Source organism: Zootoca vivipara, chromosome 6 (genome assembly GCF_963506605.1).
Source record: "Zootoca vivipara chromosome 6, rZooViv1.1, whole genome shotgun sequence".
Taxonomy (NCBI): domain Eukaryota; kingdom Metazoa; phylum Chordata; class Lepidosauria; order Squamata; family Lacertidae; genus Zootoca; species Zootoca vivipara.
Genome location: NC_083281.1, coordinates 42,844,167 through 42,864,579, shown reverse-complemented (window position 1 = coordinate 42,864,579; position 20,413 = coordinate 42,844,167). Strand labels below are relative to the sequence as shown.

The 20,413-nt window shown below is 46.0% G+C and overlaps 1 protein-coding gene across 3 annotated transcripts; it reads right to left on the bottom strand.

The window, feature by feature from the left end:
- Positions 1–1,396: 1,396 nt before the first annotated feature.
- On the bottom strand, positions 1,397–15,734 carry BSDC1 (BSD domain containing 1). Of its 3 annotated transcripts, none has more exons than XM_035121241.2 (11): positions 15,695–15,734; positions 13,986–14,046; positions 13,108–13,224; positions 12,697–12,864; positions 12,551–12,605; positions 8,976–9,091; positions 8,352–8,420; positions 7,262–7,343; positions 5,404–5,925; positions 5,019–5,122; positions 1,397–4,216 (listed from the first exon to the last, which is right to left on the bottom strand). In XM_035121241.2, the coding sequence occupies exons 1-11, from the start codon at positions 15,703–15,705 to the stop codon at positions 4,184–4,186; spliced, it is 1,338 nt and encodes a 445-aa protein (XP_034977132.2). In that variant the 5' UTR covers positions 15,706–15,734; the 3' UTR covers positions 1,397–4,183. The 3 variants fall into 3 exon arrangements, with proteins under 3 accessions (XP_034977132.2, XP_034977131.2, XP_060131858.1); XM_035121240.2 differs by lacking the exon at positions 15,695–15,734 and adding an exon at positions 15,385–15,660; XM_060275875.1 differs by lacking the exon at positions 15,695–15,734 and adding an exon at positions 15,123–15,353.
- Between the last annotated feature and the right edge of the window lie 4,679 nt (positions 15,735–20,413).

Sequence of the window (20,413 nt, the reverse complement as noted above, 5' to 3'; positions counted from 1 at the left end):
GGGGACAGGCTGTTTCCAAAATGCTCACATATATTTTAACGTTATGCTCAGTTTCTGGTCTATCCTTGCCCAATTCTTTGCACACTTCCCCCTCTCATTGGGCAAATTTGAAGTGGCCCCGGCCTCCAGAGATATATGAACAAGAGCAGAGAGGTGTGTCTTCCCTTGCCACTCTCTCTCTCTCTGCCATCCAAAGCTGCCTCTAAGAAGCATTCCAAAACAGACCAAGGGCATGTGTGATGACTCTTAAGGAGGGTGATTGCTCCTCCCCAGCTGCCCCTTAAAGGCACTGTTTCAGTGGGCATCCCACAGGAGTACTTGTTACTTTGGAAAAGAAATATTTCCCCCATGTCAAATATAAAACCCCAAGAAGCTGTCTTGTACTGACCCATCAATCCATCTAGCTTAGCATTTTCAGCTCCAGCCTAAAAGAGGAGGTAAAAAGCTCCAGCGTACACCAACCTGGTGCTGTGAAGATGTTTTAGACTAAACAAATGCAGGGCAGCAGGTTGGCAAAGGCTGGTCTGCTCTGACAGGGAGGTTTTCCCCAGGCTGGCACCTCAAGAGCATTTTAACTGAAGGCCTCAGGCATGTAGAGCACAGGGTCTGCTGAGTGACAGCCCATCCTTCCATAGCTGGCAGATATATCTAACAAGCTTCTGCAATCTCTTTGGCTGCGAGTGAGGAAAGAGCAACTGATAGGGTAGGAAAGACACCCTAGAGCCCTTGCAGCCAGAGGTCAAGCAGGGGCTGTGGATTACTTGCTCCCAAGAGCACTCTTTCTCCCTTCTCATGAAGGCCCCAAAGAAGGAACTTTCTAAATAGAAGCTGCTTTTATTTTTGTCATGGTGGACCTAGAGCTGGGGGGGGGGTCCTACTGCCACTCCCACATTCTCTCTCTTCAGCCACCCCTAAATACCTTGCCCTTCAGACTAGAAGGTACAGCTCCTTCACCCTCCCATCCCACCATATCTTACAAGAGGATAGTGGCTAGTTGTAACCCCTATTCTGGCAATGCAGCCTGTCTTGTTTCTCATCCCCTCTAAGACAGCAGTGTGTTATTTGGCATCTCTGAAAGCAAGAGAATCATAGAATGGTAGAGTTGGAAGAGACTCCAAGGGTCATCTAGTCCAACCCCCTACAATGCAGGAATCAAAGCTAACGAATCTCTGGCAGGTGGGCAGCCAACCTTGGTTGAAAAACCACCACCTTCCGAAGTTGTTGATTCCACTGTCAAAGTTAACAGTGTCAGAAAGTTCTTTCTAAGACTTTGAATCTGAACTGAATTTGGGGGGGGGAGACATTTCCCAAACTATGGCTGCTACACCTACTTGCACAACAGGGTTGGTGAGGGCGGGGGGGGGGGGGAGGTCAAGAAACCAGTAGCACCAGGCCATTTCTGTAGAACTCTTTTAATTGCTGTTAACGGCAAGTCTGTAAAAGGTTCAGGAGAAAGTCATCATTACAAAACTAAACAGCTGTTAGAGTCACTTCTTCACCCCAGCTAGAAAACAGTCCAGGGAGTTGCAGTATAATTTAAAAATGAGAGAATATTGCACAACCAAGAGAAAAAAGAGAGAAGAAAATGAATTATGCAGTTATGATGAAATCAGAGCCTCAGTGATTTTCCCCAACCCCAACTGGGAATGAGTCTCGTCCCCTTGGCTACCTCCTTGAAACAGAATCTGGCTCTATACTACCATGCTTTGCCCCATCATCACACAGACACATCTATAAAAGTAAGCTGATGCAGGAGCCACAGATGTCCCTTGACAGCCACCATCCTTCTCAGACACTTGGATTTGGGCTCTTCTAGGCAGATGTCACACCACGGATTCCTGGCACCCCTATGCTCTGCTAAACTCAATGAGATCCAGTCTTCAAGGGGATGTAGAACATAGCTCATTTTCTAAACTAAACTGTCCCATGACTTAGCCAGGCCCTCATATGGATGATTAAGACACACCCCAAAGCAGCCTCTTCAAGACTGTGGTGGAGCTCGTACCTGCAAATGCAGGGAACATCCTGTTTTAGATCACAGGAATAGAAGTGGCCTTATACCAGCAACTTGGGCAGGTGGTCAAACCCACCTGCTACATGATCCTTTTAAAGGGAGATGACAGGGATGCAGCATGAATGTATGTGCTCCACCACTGATCCCCATTTCAGAAGCAACAGCTCATGTGGACCGAGGACGAACACAAGAAGAAACTGTGCACAAAGCAACCAAGAAACTTGGGTGCTTCACTCTCCTTAATCTGCTTTTAGGGCTGACTCTGTTGCTAGTTTCCCCCAAATGGGGGTTCATTTACATGGGCTGGCTCATACAGAAGCCTCTAGGAGAGGTAACTGTAGCAGCTATAAATTCTAACAGCTACTAAGCGACCCATTAAGAGCCTCCTTCCAGCTCTTGCACAGCACTGCTGCGTGCTCACTTGCTTACTCTCCTTTTGGCAGTGTTTGGCTTCCAATTGGAGCGGGAAAGAGAAATAAGTAGCAGGAACTTTCTTATTCCTGTCTGGTACTCTTAAGAAGCCAGGCACTGTTGAGAAGATGAATGAATGAGCAGCAGCACTGTGAGAAGGCTGGAAGGGAGCCGCCTCTGGATGGCTCTAACAAGTATCAGATGCTTCTGAAGGCTCAACCACAGGGGCTCTGGTATGAAACCAGCCTGAGTCAGGACCCCCCCCCCCCGGTTATATTGCATCATTGGGGAGGATCATAAGGACATTTTATGTCACAGCTGTATGCATCAGGGAGATGCTGAACCTCCGCACAACTCCCATTTGCTTCAACGGAGTTTGTGCAGGAGAGCTTCCTAATGGAGAAGAAGCCGATTTCCATTTTGGACCCATTTTAGAAAAGCATGAACAGAGCTAATCAGTTCTGAGGTCAGAGATGCTCAAGTAGTTACAGACGCTTTCGACTCAACTATGCTGTGGCAAGGAGCATATCAGGAGAAGGGGGGGATTGTACCAAAAGGAAACAGATATGCCTAGAGAAGGTCAGAGGGATGCGAGCAAGGAAGGAACACAGCCTTGTAGGCAGTTGTAGCTCTTGGCAAGGTTGGGGAGCATGAGAGACCTCTCCCCGGGGATGGGGTTTTTCCAGAGGCTTGCTACATACTAGCCTTCACTAGGTTGGCGAAGGCTGCCATAGACAGAGATTGACAAATGCATCAGCCCAAGTGGGGGCGGGAAATAGGGGCACGAGGCTTTGGCAAATGCTGGTCCTTCAACACTGACCGTCAGTGCTTCTCAGGGATGCCCAATAGCAAGGTCACCAGCAGAGGAGCTGCACTTGCGCCATTCAGCAGCTCCACAGAAACTCACACCCAGCCCTTTTCAAATAAGGTCTCAGCAGCACAACCCAGCAGGAACATCTTCTTCCACTTGTGTTCAATTCAGGGGAGCTTGTGCAGCAGATGCTCCCGCTAGTGTCACGAGCTGCTAAGCAAGGATTCAGCTTAAGATTTCATTTTTATTTTTTGAAAAGTGCTTCAAGTCCCAGAAAAGCAGAGAAGGAGCAGTTCAGGAGGGATAGGTAGGGATGAGAGGAGGACTCTCCCAGCTTTTCAATGTCCTGGCTTCCTATCAGGCAGTGCAAGATGCTAAGGGAAATGGGTAATAGCAATCAGACACCATGCTAGAGGGGTTGTCTTCTCCTTCTCTAAAAGCTTATTGGGTTTCATGAAGACACTCACACAGAAGGAGGCACAGCTAGGAAGTGGCCAGCCTAGTGAAGAAAAGGCAAAATAATCCTAATTATCTTCTAGAGCCCAGTCGGACTCACCCCACACCCACCCCAAACCACCATCAACTGACACCCACCTCAAACTGTGCCCCCCCAAAAGGAAAATAAATCCACACTAAGACAGCTCTGAGAGAAGCAATAGTCCAGAGGACCTACTGGGAAGATGCACCTATCCTTGTGCCCCACTCCCTCTGCCGAGGCTCTTCGGCAGCCCCACGTGATACCAGCCACCACCAGGATCCAAGTGTGGGTTATGGTCCAAGGTCCCCAACAGGATTTCAGCAGAGATGAGATGCAGCCAGCCCGGAACACATTTACACTGGAAAAAGGAACCGGTTGCTCTGTGGTTTAATTCACATTGGATGGTGCGGAGGGGGGAAGGGGGTGGGGGGAAGATACCAAGATGCACCACGGAAGTGACGACCCCATGTTATTCCCAGTCTTCCCATTCTTCATCTTCCATCTGCAGTAGGAGAGGGAGGGAGCGCAAGAAGAAAGGTGTTTTAAGGTAGGATGTTACAAAGGGACAAACAGCAAGCACCGAGGTCACACAATGATTGTGCACAGGGTTAGGCCAAGAGCTGCCAGCAAATTAAAGCATTTTAAGTTCATTGATTCTTTGCCTTGCAAAGAACCAACCAATCAATCCAGTCTATGTGCTGCTGAATCATTATTAAAACCTGAGACCAGAAGCCATATATACAGTTGCAATCAAAATTATTCAACCCCCATTGCAAATCACGCTTATTATCAAAATTTTACAGACTTTCAGCTGTTGGCAATGAGGAAATCAAATAAATGCAACTGAAATAGCTCAACCCAACGGATTCTTCAAGTGGTTTCCCCAAATTCAGCTAAAATAAATGTGGCCTTGAAGATACAAGTGACTGGATCCCAGTCAGCAGTCTTGCCAGAGAGAGAACTAAAGCATTAAGATAGTCCTCCTCCTCTTCCTCCTCCTCCTCAGTGCCTGGCTGTTCCCCTTCTACAAAAGAGCAGGCGTGGCATTTTTTCTGGAGCACAAGGACATGCCTGTGTCCAACACAAGTCATGTACATGTTAGTGTCACATCACAAAGGTGTCAGCAACAAAATAAAGAAAAATAAGGTCCTCATTGTCTCTTCTGAAAGCCCTCTTAAGGCTGCAACCCTACAACCCTTTCCTGGGAGTAAGCCAGTGATCAAACGGCCTTTGTAATATGTTCTGCCGCCATCCCAAGAACCCCAGGGACGGTCTTCTGGACCTGGCTGCCTGCAAGGACTCACCTCCCCAGAGATGTCCACCTTGGAGAGGGCCAACTGCACCTCTTCTTCTGTCATGTCCAGGTCAAAGTCCTTTTCCCAGTCCTCACTAATATCTGTGCTAGAGCCTGAAATGAAAAGAAAGAACAACAGAGGCGTCCCCTGCTCAAGGCTTTTGATGTGCCACAAATGCCACAGCAGGAAAGAAGTCACTAAACAACAACAAATGCACTCAAGGCTGTGCGGCATCCACACCTTTGTAACCAGACCACAGCAACATGGAAATGGGTATTGTTCCAGAGCTGTCAAGGGTCAAGAGGGGCTTGCAAATGGGTAACTTTCCACATGCTAATGCACATTTACAGAGGGCTGAGGTTTGGGCTCACTGAGCACTGTCCAGGCTACCCACCTTTCTTCCCATTGTTGGAGGGAGTGGATTTCCCGCTGTCAGAGTTGAGTTCAAAGAGTCGCAGATCCATCGGCCCATCCTCTCGCAGAGTCTCTATCCTGCTCACTGGCTTGGCCTCCGCTTGCTCCTTGGGTTGCTCTGGGGAAGGCTTTGCCTCTGGAGCAGCTGGGGAAGGATGTGCAGGCTCCGCTGGCTTTGCAAGTGAGGTCTGCTCTTCTGCGGTAGCTTCCTGCAGCCTCTGAGAGATGTCCCCTGCCCCAGAGAGCTGGGCTCCAGTCTGTAAGGGCACAGCAGGTGAAGCAGCAGCAGCAGGGTTTGCAACCTGAGTCACCAAAGAGATGCTTTCACTGCTTTCAGATGGAGTCACCTCTGCCGGGGCAGTGCTCAGCATAGCCCAGCTTTCCACCGATGCCTCCAGGGTCGGAGTGAGCACTGCTGCAGAGGTGGGGGAAGCTGGCTTCACCTCTTGGGGAGACTGCGAGCAGACATAAGACTGGGAGGAGGACGACCCAAGGAATTCCTCTGTGGTAGAAGAGTTGAGAGAGTGAGGCAAAACGGGTGGGTGAATGTGTCACTGATGACATTCATAAGCAGGGGGAAATGAGACGTGGGAAACAAGCAGGGGGAAATTCTTGCTTTTCCCTCTGACTTGGTAAGGGAAAGACTGATCAGGAAGTTTTCCTTACAGCCTTCTGAATAGTAATAATGCCAGGAGTTTCCCTACAAACAGAAGGTTTCTCTCCCCTGCCCTTCTCTTTTGTACTTCCTGGTGTGTTATTTCTTAGCAATGAGGGCACTACCAAGCAATAAGCCACAATTTCCCCCTGCCAGGATGCCTGTGATTTTTTTCTCCCTTTCTCTCAAGCTTTAAAAATGTCCAAAAATTGTAACACTGCTAAGCAAAACAGCTCCTAAGATTTGTTTGTGCAATAAGACAAGAAAAAACTTTATCTGCATTCATTAGTGAAACTTCAGGTGAGGGCCCCATCTTTATATATGTGTGTGTGTGTGGCTTATGTTACTCTGTACACCAATAGGGCTACTTAACCATCAAGGCAGACTAACCTGGGAATCCCCAAACAGAAACAGCTAGAGGAGGATGGGCAACTTGCCTAGAAAAACTCACTCTTACACTGCAACCCAGAGCAAAACTTTAGGGGGCTAGAGCATGTTTGCAGACTCCATCAGAAAAGGATGTTTAAATAGCCAAAACAAACCCAGCTGCTAAGGAGGCAGCCAATATTGCAACTTTCGGCTTAATAAAGACACGCCAACTCCCAATCTGTCTCCAAGAAGATTTCAAAATACTGGTTCTCACCTATGTGGAGGCCTGAATTACCTGGGAACTGGTTACCTGAAGAACTGTCACCTGTCAAATAGATCTGCACATGTCCTGAATTCATCAGCTGAGGCCTTGCTTCAATTAACTCCACCTTCAGGGGTTAGACAGGTGGCTACCAAAGACAAGACCTTTTCTACCATCGCACCAAAATGATGGAAGGCCCTTCCCATAGGTATATGCCTAGGCTCTCCCTTTACTATTCTTTTAGGCAGCTAGTGAATTCTTCTCTATTGTCCCAATTTCTGGAGATATAAAGGATAGTGGTTTAGTCATTGTATTTGTTCTCAAGGCAGATGCTCTTCTGATGTTGATCTGAGTTTTATTTTGTATTTTATCCTTGCATGGTTTTAATTTGGCACGGAAGTTGCCCCAAAAGCTACCGTATTAGTGGAAAGATACAGTAGGCATCTTTTCAATAAATAAATTGTGCATAAAATGCAGGAAACTACAAACAAAAGGGCCAGAAGACCCCTCCAGGTATCTTGCCCAGCTGGGAAGCAATTTCTGTTCACTAACCTTCTTCCTCTTCCCAGCCTGGCTCTTCTGCGTTAACACTTTGTTCTGCCCGCTGCTTCAAAACCTCTCTCCGGACCTCCTCCTGGGACAGAAAGGAATTCAGATGGCTGTCAGAAGTTGCTCACCTGCTGACCAGGGAGAGGGCACAAGACTAGCCCTGCAGGCAGAGTTCAAGAGCTCATACTCCCAGGTGAGAAAAGATTTCTGACAGCTGCACATGGGAAGGAAGGTGGCAAGCAAGGGAAAGAGAGGAAATACTTATAGAGCTAAGCCAAAGGGACATGCCCAAGAGTAGGGCAGAAGCTTCTGTGGCCAGGCCTCAAGGCAAGCCCCTAGAAGGTACTATGGGAAGTCCTCGCCATGAGCATCAACAGCAACCTCATAGGCCTGAGTGTAAACCCTCATCTGCAGGTTTACCAGTTGATGTTCATTGCTCATGATTCTGACAGGCTGACAAGACTTGGGCTAACAAAGGCTTGACTTTAAAATGTCTTGGCACAAGCAAAGTGTTTCCTGCTAACAAACAATCCCTCACCATACAAAACAGCCACTCCTTCCACTTCTCCTTAGTTCAAGCTGCACTTTGCATCTAGACTTCCAAGTCATTTGAAATGTGACCACATATGCCGCCTTACCACTTGCATGCTTGATTCTTTCAACTGCTCCAGTCTCTTCATAAGAGCATGAGTCTGAAGCAGCAGCACTCTCCTACCACTTCCCACCCCCACCCCCCAAATGAGCAGGCCAGAATCTCAAAGAATTCTACAAGCCTAGGACATTTCCAAGGGTTCTGCTGTTCCACAGTGCTACTGAATGCTAAGTGACACACTGTCTGCTTCAGGAAAAAAGACAGGAAGGGCTTGGCAAGCAAGCTGCATTAAGGGATGAGGTAGGAGCCACCCTGTGTGCTCACAGGTGTACATGAAAAAGGCCTATAAGCATCTCTGGAAATGTGACTTAGAAGACTGTCCTGGAAAGACACTGTTGCACCCTCCTTCAAACACCCTTGTGTTGCCCCTTAATGCATCTTGCAATGGAGCAAAACTGCCTCTGTCTCAGTCGCTCCCAGAGATAACCTCTACAAACTCACCTGCTCCAGCTGATGGACTTTGTAGAAGTAGCGTTGCCAGAATTCAGAATGGGACACAGCCACTGGCACCTGATGTCAATGGAAGGAAACAGAAGGATGAACAGAGATGCAGTGGATACAGGTGTCTTAAACCAGAATCACATTAGGGGAGTACGCACAACCCCACATAGGTTCACCCAGGAGAGCAAGGCAGTTGTGGGGTTGCACTCCATAGCCCCATCAACACCAAGTGTGGGACAGGCCCTGCATGCATATACAGAGACTCCTCCACACTGGGGGGACGCTAATAAGACAAGATCTAATAAGATCTTGATGCATGGCTGAATGTGTGTATGGAATTATGGGTAGAGAGATTACCTCTGTAAGAGGTAAGGGAAGAAACCCCTAGAAAGATTTAAGGCACTGCTGCTCCCTAGAATCTTCTATTAGGAACCAAACTTTCCTGCATTCAAAAGCATTATACAGGGATTGCAATGGACACGTTCTGGAGCCCTGCCTCTTCCTTCAGAACAGAGAACAGCACCACCCCACAGATAATTGTGAGCAACTACGTAACTTCTAGAGCAACTGTTTGAAAACAAGACCCAGAAGATCAAGGGACTAAGCCACACTGCACCACCTTACCATCTTGGAGTAGAGAGAGCGGATGGAAGGGCTGTTCACCAGCAGCTCCGAGATCTCCCCTTTCTTCTCCTCTAGGTTGAAGTGCAATAGCCAGGCCTCAAAGAGCTCAGAGGGTCCTGCAGAGGATGGAAGAAACACCACCACATCACAAGTGGTACAGTCAGCTTCTGTACCTGAGGACTGGAAAGTGACCAATGTAACACCAAAAAGGGATCCAAGGGGGATCCTGGAAAATTGCAGTCTGGTTAGCTTAACATCTTTCCCAGGAAGACTGGTGGAAAGTATAGTTAAAGAAATCTGAAAGGTGGCAACACGAGCATGGGCCTTACTGTTTCTGGAATGCGCTCCCCAAGGGGGCTTGCCTGGCACCTTCATTACATTACCTTTAGGTGCCAGGTGAAAACATTTCTCTTCAACTAGGCATTTGGCTGATTAACATTCTATGACTTTTTTAATGTGTTTGTTGTATTATGTATTTTGCGTTTTCATTTTGTATCGTGTTATGAACTGCCCTGTGACCTTCAGAGGAAGGGCAGTACACAGATCTAATAACTAAATAATAAAATTATGCATGGTGTGCAGAAAGTGGACAGAGAAAGATTTTTGTCCCTCTCTCTTAATGCTAGAACTCAGGGACCTTCGATGAAGCTGAATGTTAGAAGATTCAGAACAAACAAAAGTACTTTTCCAAAAAGCATATATAAAATTCGCTGCCCCCCTCCCAAGAGGCAGTGATGGCTACCAACTTGAATGGCTTTAAAAGAGGATCACACAACTTCATGGATAAAGCCCACAACAGCTACTAACCAAGATGGCCATGTTCTACCTCCACTACTGGAGGCAGCATACTTCTGAATACCAGTTACTGGAAAACACTGGAGGAGAGAGTGCTGTTGCACTCAAGTATGTCTTGCTTGTATGCTTCTTACAACCATCTGTTTTGTCACTGTGAGAACAAGATGCTGCATTAGGTGGGCAACTGGCCTGATCCAGCAGGCTCTTATGTTCTTAAATGGCCAAAGTTTGTTGGACAACAAACCAAAACCAGCACTACACCATGACAGATTGCAGTCTCTCAAGGAGGCAGTGGTGAAAATTATGTTAACTTGTTTTTCCTATAATGTATGCTGTGCTGTCTGTGATTATGAGAACGGGATTCCTGCCACACTGCTGCTTGTGAGATAAAGCTACTTTGGCAGTGTAAACAAAGTGGCATGGACTTTAAGAGATAAACCACAGCCTGCTTAACTGTGGAACTATAGCCGTGGATGAGAAGCCTTGAGTTCGAGAAGTCTGCTATTTGAGAGAGGCTTATAGACAGAGATATATTACAGAGAGCTCAAATGGTGGGTGGGGGTTGGAAGACTAGACACATTGAAATTCTCAAGCTCTGGACACTGACACATCCACACCTTCCTGGCTTTGGTGGAATATGCTTTATGAAGACTGTACCTAAGGGTGCCATGACAAAAAGTAAAAGGGGCAGCCCCCCTTTGGCCCCATCCCCATAATATAAGCAGCGCCTCTGCACAAGAAAAGTCCCTTTAACTATGTTCATTTGGCCTCAATGCTGTTGAGAGATCATGTGACCATGAATTTGTTCAATCCTTTTCTTTAAAGCCCTTTACAATATAGGCACCCCATGTTTAGCGACAGTAAATCTCATAAATTAATTATGCCTTTTGTAAAACTGCCGATTCCTTTTACCTTTCCTGAACCTACCACCAAATCAAATTGGGTCGTCCCAAATTCTAGTGTTATAGAAAGGAGAGGGGTGATTTTCCTGACCATTATCATGTCTTTGCTTTGTCATTTTTTAAAATTAAAATTAATAGCCCCACAGGGAAATTATTCCAGTACAATGACATTGCATCACCAAGATTCGTCTCTCTCTCTCTCTCTCTCTCTCTCTCTCTCTCTCTCTGTGTGTGTGTGTGTAAATGACACGAAGGGGCCTCTTCAGCAGAATTCTCTTCCCAAAGAGACTTGCCTGGCACCTACATCAACACCATACTGGCACCAGTTAAAGACTTGCCTCTTTCCCCAAATATATAATGATTATTTCCCCCCCTCTCCTTTTCTTGCTGCTCTGGCCATTATATATATATATATATATATATATATATATATATATATATATATATATATATACACACACACACACACACACACATACATACATACACCGGTATATTTATTTATGAGATTTGCTTTTCTGCTATATCACATCTTCAACACATACTAGGTAATAGTCATACATAAACTAATAAAAAAAATAGCATAGGTATAAAACAAACATATGGTAGCAATAACAACGTATTTTTATCCTTTCAAGTTTATTTAAATCCTCTATATCTTAAATTACTAAGTATGATCACTTTCAGTGCTTTGAATCTCCTATATAATTTTGGAATTTGTATTGTATCCTTTATTATTAATCATCTTGAGATTTTTTGGCTAAGACAAGGAACAAATGAAACAACAATACATAGATTCAACTCATTTCACAAACTGTCTCCCCACCCTCCACCTGTATGTAAGTTTAACACTCCAAGTGGGCATCCCCAAAGCAGATTTGGCAGGCATCCACCAGACTTCCCACGCATTTGTTTACAGTTCCTCCCCTTTCTTAAGGCACTCTGCAGACGACAGAGGTCAGGCTATGCCATGGATGTGAAACCTCTGGCCTGTGGGCCAGTCTTGTCCAGCTAGGGGGTTCAAGTTGGCCCTCCAGGGCTGGAGAGATAAGGATATGGGTCAGCTAGCCAAAAAAGCTTCTACAGCACTGTATTACACTGTTCTTAGGCTTAAGTTTCCATGGTTTCTGCCCACACACCTATATTCCTGGCAGGATCTCAGTCTTCCAGAACTGACTCTTCTGACCTTAAAAGACCAGCAGGTGTGTGCAGCCATTAATGGCTGGAAAGTGGAGTGCAAAACTATCCTGGTTGCCTCTCCAGGCCAAGAAGGTTTCAGGGTAGCTTCACCCTTGCCAGTCTGGCAGAGAACACTGTGAGAATAGGGGGAGTGGCAGAGGGTGGGGGGAAAGCAGCAGGAGAGGGGAGGGGGAGGTACAACTTGGCTTTCATGAGAAGCAGGTGCCTTGCAACCCTTCCTCATTTTTTGCAAAAAGTCTAACTTGCCAGAGGTCACCCATGGCTGAGCAGGAATTCTGAGAATAGCCTCCCATGATGAAGCATAATGCTTCCACTGCAACCCACAATCCACAACCCGTCACCCTACCTCCTTTCTACTGCAGCCCCCAAACCTAGAAGTTACTTTTTCTTTTAGCAAGGCCTGCATTTCAAAATTTGGGGCATCCCACCAGGTTTTGCATTATGAAAGCAAACAGCACGTTGTGGACTTCAGTCATCCTCCAGATAGATAGACTGTGGAAGGACGTGTGGATCCAGAATTGGCCTCCACAGTCCCTTATGGGCCCATTGTTAAAATCGTGTTTATGGAAGACAATCTTACTCGGCTACGAGTGATTGCCAAAGAAGAAGAAGAAGATAGTTCACCCAAACATTTCCCTGACTGTGGGGTTTTTCAGTCCAAATCAGCCCCCAACTTACCATCAGGTTCATTGCAATAGGTGGCTGGGTCAGACTGAAGGCTGTACAGCCGAGCCTGGAAGAGGACAGACAGGGAGAAGCATATGAGCACAAGACATTAATGGCGGGGACAGAGGCCACCTTTTGGGGGTAGAGACTGGAGGCACCTTGGCACTGTCGTATAACTCTGTTGTTCCAGAAGGGGTCGCCATCAGGGTTATGACGTCACAGTCAATGGTCATATCTGGTGAAGGTGCAAATGTGTCGGAGATAACACCCAGGAAGTTGGAGAGCCCTTTTCTCACTTTCTCTGTCGCACCCGAGGAACTTTCCGTCTTCACAAAAACAAAGAAATTCACAATGAAAACTAATCTAAGGCACAGGAACCAGAGTGGGCAATATCCCACAAAGCCTAGTATTGCTATGGGCTTGATACACCAAATCAACAAAGAGAATAATGAAAAAAGTTGTGGGGAGAGGGAAATGGTAAACACAAATAAAAATCTGCCAGCCCTTCCCAATGACATGCATTCCTGCCCCTGCCTCTCCCTCCATTTATGTTTTTGATGTCCACTCACAGCCAGCTTCTCCTTGACCACACTGGCAGTGGCAGCAATGGTGCAGGCTGTGTCATGCTGGACCACTTGCGTGAACTCGGTCAGGTCACGTTTCATGAACTCCAAGGCCTCTGTGGACTGCAACAGAGTGAGAGGAGAATATACTTATTGTTGGGTACACTGTGGCTGAATTTCCAATGAGTGTGGTAGTTAGCCTGGATTGGGGGTTAACAATCAAAGAACACCATGTGTTTATCAATCTAAGAGTGTGGCCATCAGGAGGAGAAAACAGAATTCATATATCCGAAACGATAAGCACCTGACAGCTCTTGTTCCAATCACCTCACGTGGCTTCAGGAGCATGTTCACAACTGATCCCAAAACAAGCATTTTTAATTCCAATAACAGATACATGAAACATGACTGTGAGATGTGAATGGTACTCCAATGAACCCTGGCAGATCAGGCCAAAGTGGGTCATCTAGTTCAGCCTTCCCCAACCTGGGGTCCTCCAGCTGCTTTTAACTACAACTCCCATCAGCCTCAAGATCCTACAGCCATGCTGTGTGGGTCTGAGCTGTAGTCCCAAACAGTTGGATAATACCAGGATGGGGAAGGTGTTCAGTGTTTCATTTCCAACAGCTGGCAAGCAGGCGCCTGAGAAAGGCTCATAAGCAGGGGCACAAAGATCATGGCCTTTCCTTGGTACCTAATACTCAGTACAGTAGCATAATAAGCAAAGAGGTTTTTCTTACAAAGGGAGTCATCAGTCATTAATTCAGAAGTAGCCAACTTGATGCCCCAGACCATGATGGACTCCCACCAGCCTCAGGCAGCATGTGTCTTTTTGACAGCCTCTCTCTCTAGTTTACCAGTGGATAAAAAGCAGACCCACCTACCTTATCTTTGACTGTCTGAAGGCTTTGCTGTAGCCAGCTCCTCCACCAGCCTCCATCTTCCCTATTACAGGACAAACATATGAAGCTGAAATTGGGAATTTTACATAATAAACTCAAGACAAAGAATGCAGAACAGTCAGCTACTGCAGCAAACCCTACAACGGCAGCCTTTGTTTCTATGAAATGTTAGCAGAATCTTTTTCCAACCCCAATTCAGGACCTTCCCTTTCAAGAGCTAATGCAGAAACACCTTAAAATCAATACTGTACTACACTTGTGTCCTTGGCTTGGCCTCCTCCTGCCACAAGTAGAAGAATAATTTAAATTCTTAGGCACAAGATCCAAATATTTCAAAACTTGAGCTACACTTTCCAGCACTATCGCAGACCAAGGCTCCCGTTTTTCTCATGAATTGTTACACATTACCTCCTTCCTTCTCTCTCTTTTGCCCCTTCTCAACATTACCTCCCAAGATAGAAAGCACTTTAACAAGTTAGCAGGTTTTTAAATACTTATTTAAGTTTAAGGGAATATTATTGAACTCCTCCAACATGATGTGAACGATGCAAAAAAATGTAATACAAACTCAAGCCTCCTACAGTATTTACTAGAAATTTATGAAAAAGAAGGGTATGAACAAAATAATAACTCAGGCTTTTACAGCACACAGCCTCAAAGGCATACAAGTGAATTAGAGGCTCCTATGCCACATGTTTAAATCATATAATTTAGTTTGGGGAGTAGTGAAAGAATGTGGATTTACTGGTTCCCTCCCAGTAAATCCCACACTCCCACACACAGTCTTTCTAGTTTGCCACAATTAATACATCATCATGGAACACACTATAACCACATTCATATGTGCTACTTTAGAGTTCTGTATATAAATGACTATACAAGTGGTCTAGGAACAGGGCTTGGCTAAGGAACCTTTGATTCAAAGCCTTCCTCAAACCATTAAACCCCCTGCATAGCAATCGACTGCACTTCAATCTGCATGCCCCCACCATCTGTCACACTAAGGTACTACCTCAACAGATGCACATGGCAAGAAAGGTAAAGTGAGTCAGTGATGAAGAATCTCATATATTAACAACAGACCTACAAAATGGGTCAGACTGCAACACAGTGGCTTACCCAAGGCTGCCAGAGAGTCTGAACCCAAGTCCCACACATCCAAACACATCATTTGAGGTGCTGTAACAAAGCAGATGTTTTTCAGGACCCTCTTTTCCCATTGTCCCCAGATATGCCCACTTTGACAATTCTAAGGCCTCACCGCACTATTAGCCCTGCATTCCTAGATCTCTTCCCAAAACAGCCAACGTTGCCCTACCCCCAAGCAATCCTAAACTGGCCAAACGCGACCCCCCCCCAATACTATACAGTACAATCCTACCTTTCTCCTCCGCAACCTGTTCCCCTGAAAAACCCACACCTCATCGTCTGGCTTCGCCACCACCGCCAGGGCTGCCTCTACAAAACAAGAGTGCCCAGACTCAAGAGGGAGGGGGCGGGGCTAACAACACTAACTCAGGGCCAAAGGAACGCACTCTGTGCATTACCAGCGGTACTCTTTCCTGCCTAATTAGTCGAGGGGTCCCGAGGCGGAGCTCAGGCACAACCACCCGCCCCTCCTCCTCATTCGCCCCCAGGTCCCCCCCCCCGGTCGCAAAGGCACCACTCCCAGCGATACCAGTTACGCTCACCCTTCCGCCATCTTGGCAGTCTGACGTCACCAATATTTACTGACCTTTGACACCCAGCAGAAGCCCCGCCCTTTTGACGCAGCAACCGCCACTACTTCCGGGGGATCCCCCACTTTCTTTCAATCGGGCTGTCACAACTTCAGTGTTACCATAGAAACACTTCCGGCTTCCATGATAGAGAGCTCTGGTTAGAGCGGCTTCTCTAGGGTTACACATAGCCTTTTGGCGATGTCGTTGTTTTCGCATTATGTTCCTCACACGGGCGACTTTCAAAAGGGGAAGTGAGGGCTGGAGTGGGGAGTGCCTTCTCTCACTCTCTTTTAATCTGTATGCTTCTCCTGGGTTTGGTCGGCAACCGCCGAGGGCCGAATAAAATCAGTGTTTTCCTCCCTTCTCGCTGCAGCATCGAGGCGGAGCCGGGAGAAAGGTCCTCCCCTTTCCCCTCCCTGGAGCTAACGAAGGAAATTCCGTAGCCCCATCGAAGTTAGCATTTGCTAACTTCTACAATCACCCGCAGCTCTTACACTTACCGGTATTTCACAATAACGCATTTAAAATATCTAATACATACATAATAATAATACATACATAATAATACATACATAGATGTATGTATGTATGATTTGTATTTTAAAAGTCTCATCCCTCCTCACTCGATCTCAACATGTTTGTTGGCATCCGTCTGTCCCGAGAGACCATGGAGCACGCCTCCGGGGGTGAAGTCAAACCGCTGCTTAGGCAGCACCAAAGTGACTCTTCTGGGGCGCAAGCCTGGGCTGTGGGCATGGATAGACTACTGCAGTGGACAGGGGGTCCGTGGCACCATTTATACAAAAACTACTATAGAGATAACAAAAAATAATAACGAAAAGTAGGAAGTCCATAAGTACCGTAGGCTTTGGAAAAACAGGGGGATCGCAGTACTTAGCTAATTGGGAACCACAGCTCTAGTAGGCGCCGGGTGTGGGAGGCCCTGGTGTTCTAACCCCCACAACATTCCCTATGGAGGGGCCGGGCACCCACCATTTTTTATGCCAGGGACGCGGGGCGCAGAGGGAGCCCGCTGCGCCCAGCCCCGCCGGGTCCAGGAATGCTGTCTCAGCAGTATCCTCGCGCGTCACTGCAATAACTCCTGCAACTCCACTAACTTCAGAAGTAGAAGTAGTCTACTTCTGCTTCATTGACTATGCAAAAGCCTTTGACTGTGTCGACCACAGCAAACTTTGGCAAGTTCTTAAAGAAATGGGAGTGCCTGATCACCTCATCTGTCTCCTGAGAAATCTCTATGTGGGACAAGAAGCTACAGTTAGAACTGGATATGGAACAACTGATTGGTTCAAAATTGGGAAAGGAGTACGACAAGGTTGTATATTGTCTCCCTGCTTATTTAACTTATATGCAGAATTCATCATGCGAAAGGCTGGACTAGATGAATCCCAAGCCGGAATTAAGATTGCCGGAAGAAATATCAACAACCTCAGATATGCAGATGACACAACCTTGATGGCAGAAAGCGAGGAGGAATTAAAGAACCTTTTAATGAGGGTGAAAGAGGAGAGCGCAAAATATGGTCTGAAGCTCAACATCAAAAAAACCAAGATCATGGCCACTGGTCCCATCACCTCCTGGCAAATAGAAGGGGAAGAAATGGAGGCAGTGAGAGATTTTACTTTCTTGGGCTCCTTGATCACTGCTGCAGATGGTGACAGCAGTCACGAAATTAAAAGACGCCTGCTTCTTGGGAGAAAAGCAATGACAAACCTAGACAGCATCTTAAAAAGCAGAGACATCACCTTGCCGACAAAGGTCCGTATAGTTAAAGCTATGGTTTTCCCAGTAGTGATGTATGGAAGTGAGAGCTGGACCATAAAGAAGGCTGATCGCCGAAGAATTGATGCTTTTGAATTATGGTGCTGGAGGAGACTCTTGAGAGTCCCATGGACTGCAAGAAGATCAAACCTATCCATTCTTAAGGAAATCAGCCCTGAGTGCTCCCTGGAAGGACAGATCGTGAAGCTGAGGCTCCAATACTTTGGCCACCTCATGAGAAGAGAAGAATCCTTGGAAAAGACCCTGATGTTGGGAAAGATTGAGGGCACTAGGAGAAGGGGACGACAGAGGACAAGATGGTTGGACAGTGTTCTTGAAGCTACGAACATGAGTTTGACCAAACTGCGGGAGGCAGTGCAAGACAGGAGTGCCTGGCGTGCTATGGTCCATGGGGTCACGAAGAGTCGGACACGACTAAACGACTAAACAACAACAACTTCAGAAGAGCCCAACACACTTTAAAAGACTATACCCTATACGGTGGACAAAGGTTGTTGGGGAACTTTTCTATCTGAGAAATTTACCAGAACAATTTTGTGCATGTCATCTCAGAAGTAAATGCCACTGACTGTGTTCAATGGGACTTCCGGGTAAATGTGCAAAGGGTTGTGACTGTGCTGACTGGGGCTGGTGGGTGCTGCGTTTCAAAACATCTGGAAGGCACCAGGGTGGCGAAGGCAGTGTAATGGGGTGACCTTTCCATTCTATTAAGCACACAAATTAGGTGGGGAGCTGATGAAACACTTACCTGAGTCTCTTAAAGGGAAACAAGTGCAAGCTCATATAAAAATAATAATCTAGGACCAAATGCACCAGCACCTCAAGGCTCCTGCTTGTTCTCCCCACCATTTATATACAAATAAAACCAGAGGGCTTTTGTTAATGAAGGACGCTAAACAAAAAGAGCTGGTGCCCTTCATATGCTTTGAGTTTCAATCAGCCCTAGCCAGCAAAGCTGTATTGTGCTAGTGCTATGGGAGCTGTTGGGAATTGTAGTTCAAAGCACCTGGAGGGCACCAGATTTGGGAAGGCTGCCATAGTAGCTAAGAAACTCAAGTTTCCAGAAAATTTCACCTGAACCCCTCTTATCCAGCTACAATCATTAGCTTTATATTGCCATCTGTACACATGACACTTTATAAAGAATGGATCCTTGGCTTGAAAACTACACAAAAGAGACAGCAGTGTAAGGGGGAGGCAACTAGGGCTAAACTGTTCATCTCATTTTCATCCTATCCTTCTTCTAAGGAGTGCTTGCCATCCCCAGGGAGACTTGCCTGGCACTTTGGTTGTTATCTTACATGCCACATAAACCCTATCTATCTTATTCACTCAGGTCTTTGGTGGGTAATTTTAATTACTGGTTGTGGGTCACCACCACCATCATTTTAAAAATATTTTTAACTGCCACCCTAGGGAGTTCTTGCTACTCTTGTTAGTTGCACAACTAACTAAAGACTAATTTGTTTTGAGACAATTTTTAGTAGTGAGCAACAAATAATAATAATAATTGTACATAATGGCAAATTGTTCTTATTTGTAGGAGAAAGGCAGTATACACAATTTGTTGAAAAGAAATAAATACATTTAAGCCATGAGCATTCCTTGTATCTTTAGTCTTTAGAGTGTGTTGAAATTTAGCCTATGCCTGTCTTAGCAAGGCCACTCTTGTGCTCTTATATAGATTGTGCTATTTATAGAGTAGGATGGATATTCCTTTTTTTCTCTCTTTCTTTCTCATCTATCTATTCCTTCACTCCTTTGCTCCACAGGGAATTTCCAGAGGAAATACGCTTGGCTGATAAAGCAGCCAGTGAATTCATGCCATCTGCTTTCAATCAGTGACTCCATGAGAGTCGGCTTCACACAAGTTGATGGGTCCCATTATTCTAGCATGAGGCTACCATATACCTATATTTCAGAAAGAATGCTTAATGCAGTACACACACACACACATATGTACTACCATTCTCCCTCCAAGCTGGGAGCAGATTTGGAGCTGTAGCTTGTAGACTGGGGAAACGCTGAGTATCTCCTAGTCTGCAAACTAGGGGTTGTGCCCACAATGCTGTTGCTTGTATCCTGAGGAAAATTCCTTTTATCCAGAGAGTAGCCTTCTGCTTTTTACGTCTCCACAGATCCCAATCACAAACAAAACACAAATTTGTAGTATCACATCTGACATCTCTTTGTTTAAAGCACCCCTCTCTCTGGGCACAAATTATCCCTTCCTCCTCTCCCTCCCTCCCTTTGGAGTCTTTCTGGGGCAACTGCCAAGAAACGCAGCAAGCCCAGGTGGGATCCAAGGGGTAGAGGACACAGAGGGGCTTTATGTCTGCCTTCTTCCAGCTGCTACCTTTGACAGTTGTTTTGCAGCTGCCCTCACTTTAAATTATTTATTTACTTAACTACATTTGTAGAACCATATTTGTATAAGCTCACAAAATAAAATGTTCACATACAATAAAAATACCAACTTAATCAAACAAGTTTCTGCCTACAAAATTCCAGCAGAAAAATCACTCATGCACAAAGCAAAGCCACAGATTTAAAACAACAACAACCCTGGGGGAATTAAAAAATGTCTCCACCTGACACCAGAATGTAACCACAAAGAAGCCCCCATTTTCCCTTGTGTGCCATGTTTTTCTTTTCTAGATTATAAACCTGTAGGCTAGGGATTGCCTGTTTTGGTAGTATGTAAGTCTCTCTGGGAGCCTTTTTGGCTGAAAAGCAGGGTACAGATGCTCTAAATAAAGAATATATGATAGGGGTTTAGAAGAGTCAAAACATGTCACATATGTACAGTGGCAGGCTGAATAACACCAGGTGTCATGAACTGGCAGGGCAATGAGAGAGGGCAACCCAGCAAAATGTGTAGCCGTGACT

Coding starts and splice junctions, on each gene's coding strand:
- BSDC1 (XM_060275875.1), bottom strand. CDS start 15,223: ATGGGAAAAGAGGGTCCTGAAAAACATCTGCTTTGTTACAGCACCTCA. Junction 13,225..13,985: donor TTCAGACAGTCAAAGATAAG/GTAGGTGGGTCT, acceptor ACTCTGTTGCAG/TCCACAGAGGCCTTGGAGTT. Junction 5,926..7,261: donor AGGCTGGGAAGAGGAAGAAG/GTTAGTGAACAG, acceptor CTTCTACCACAG/AGGAATTCCTTGGGTCGTCC.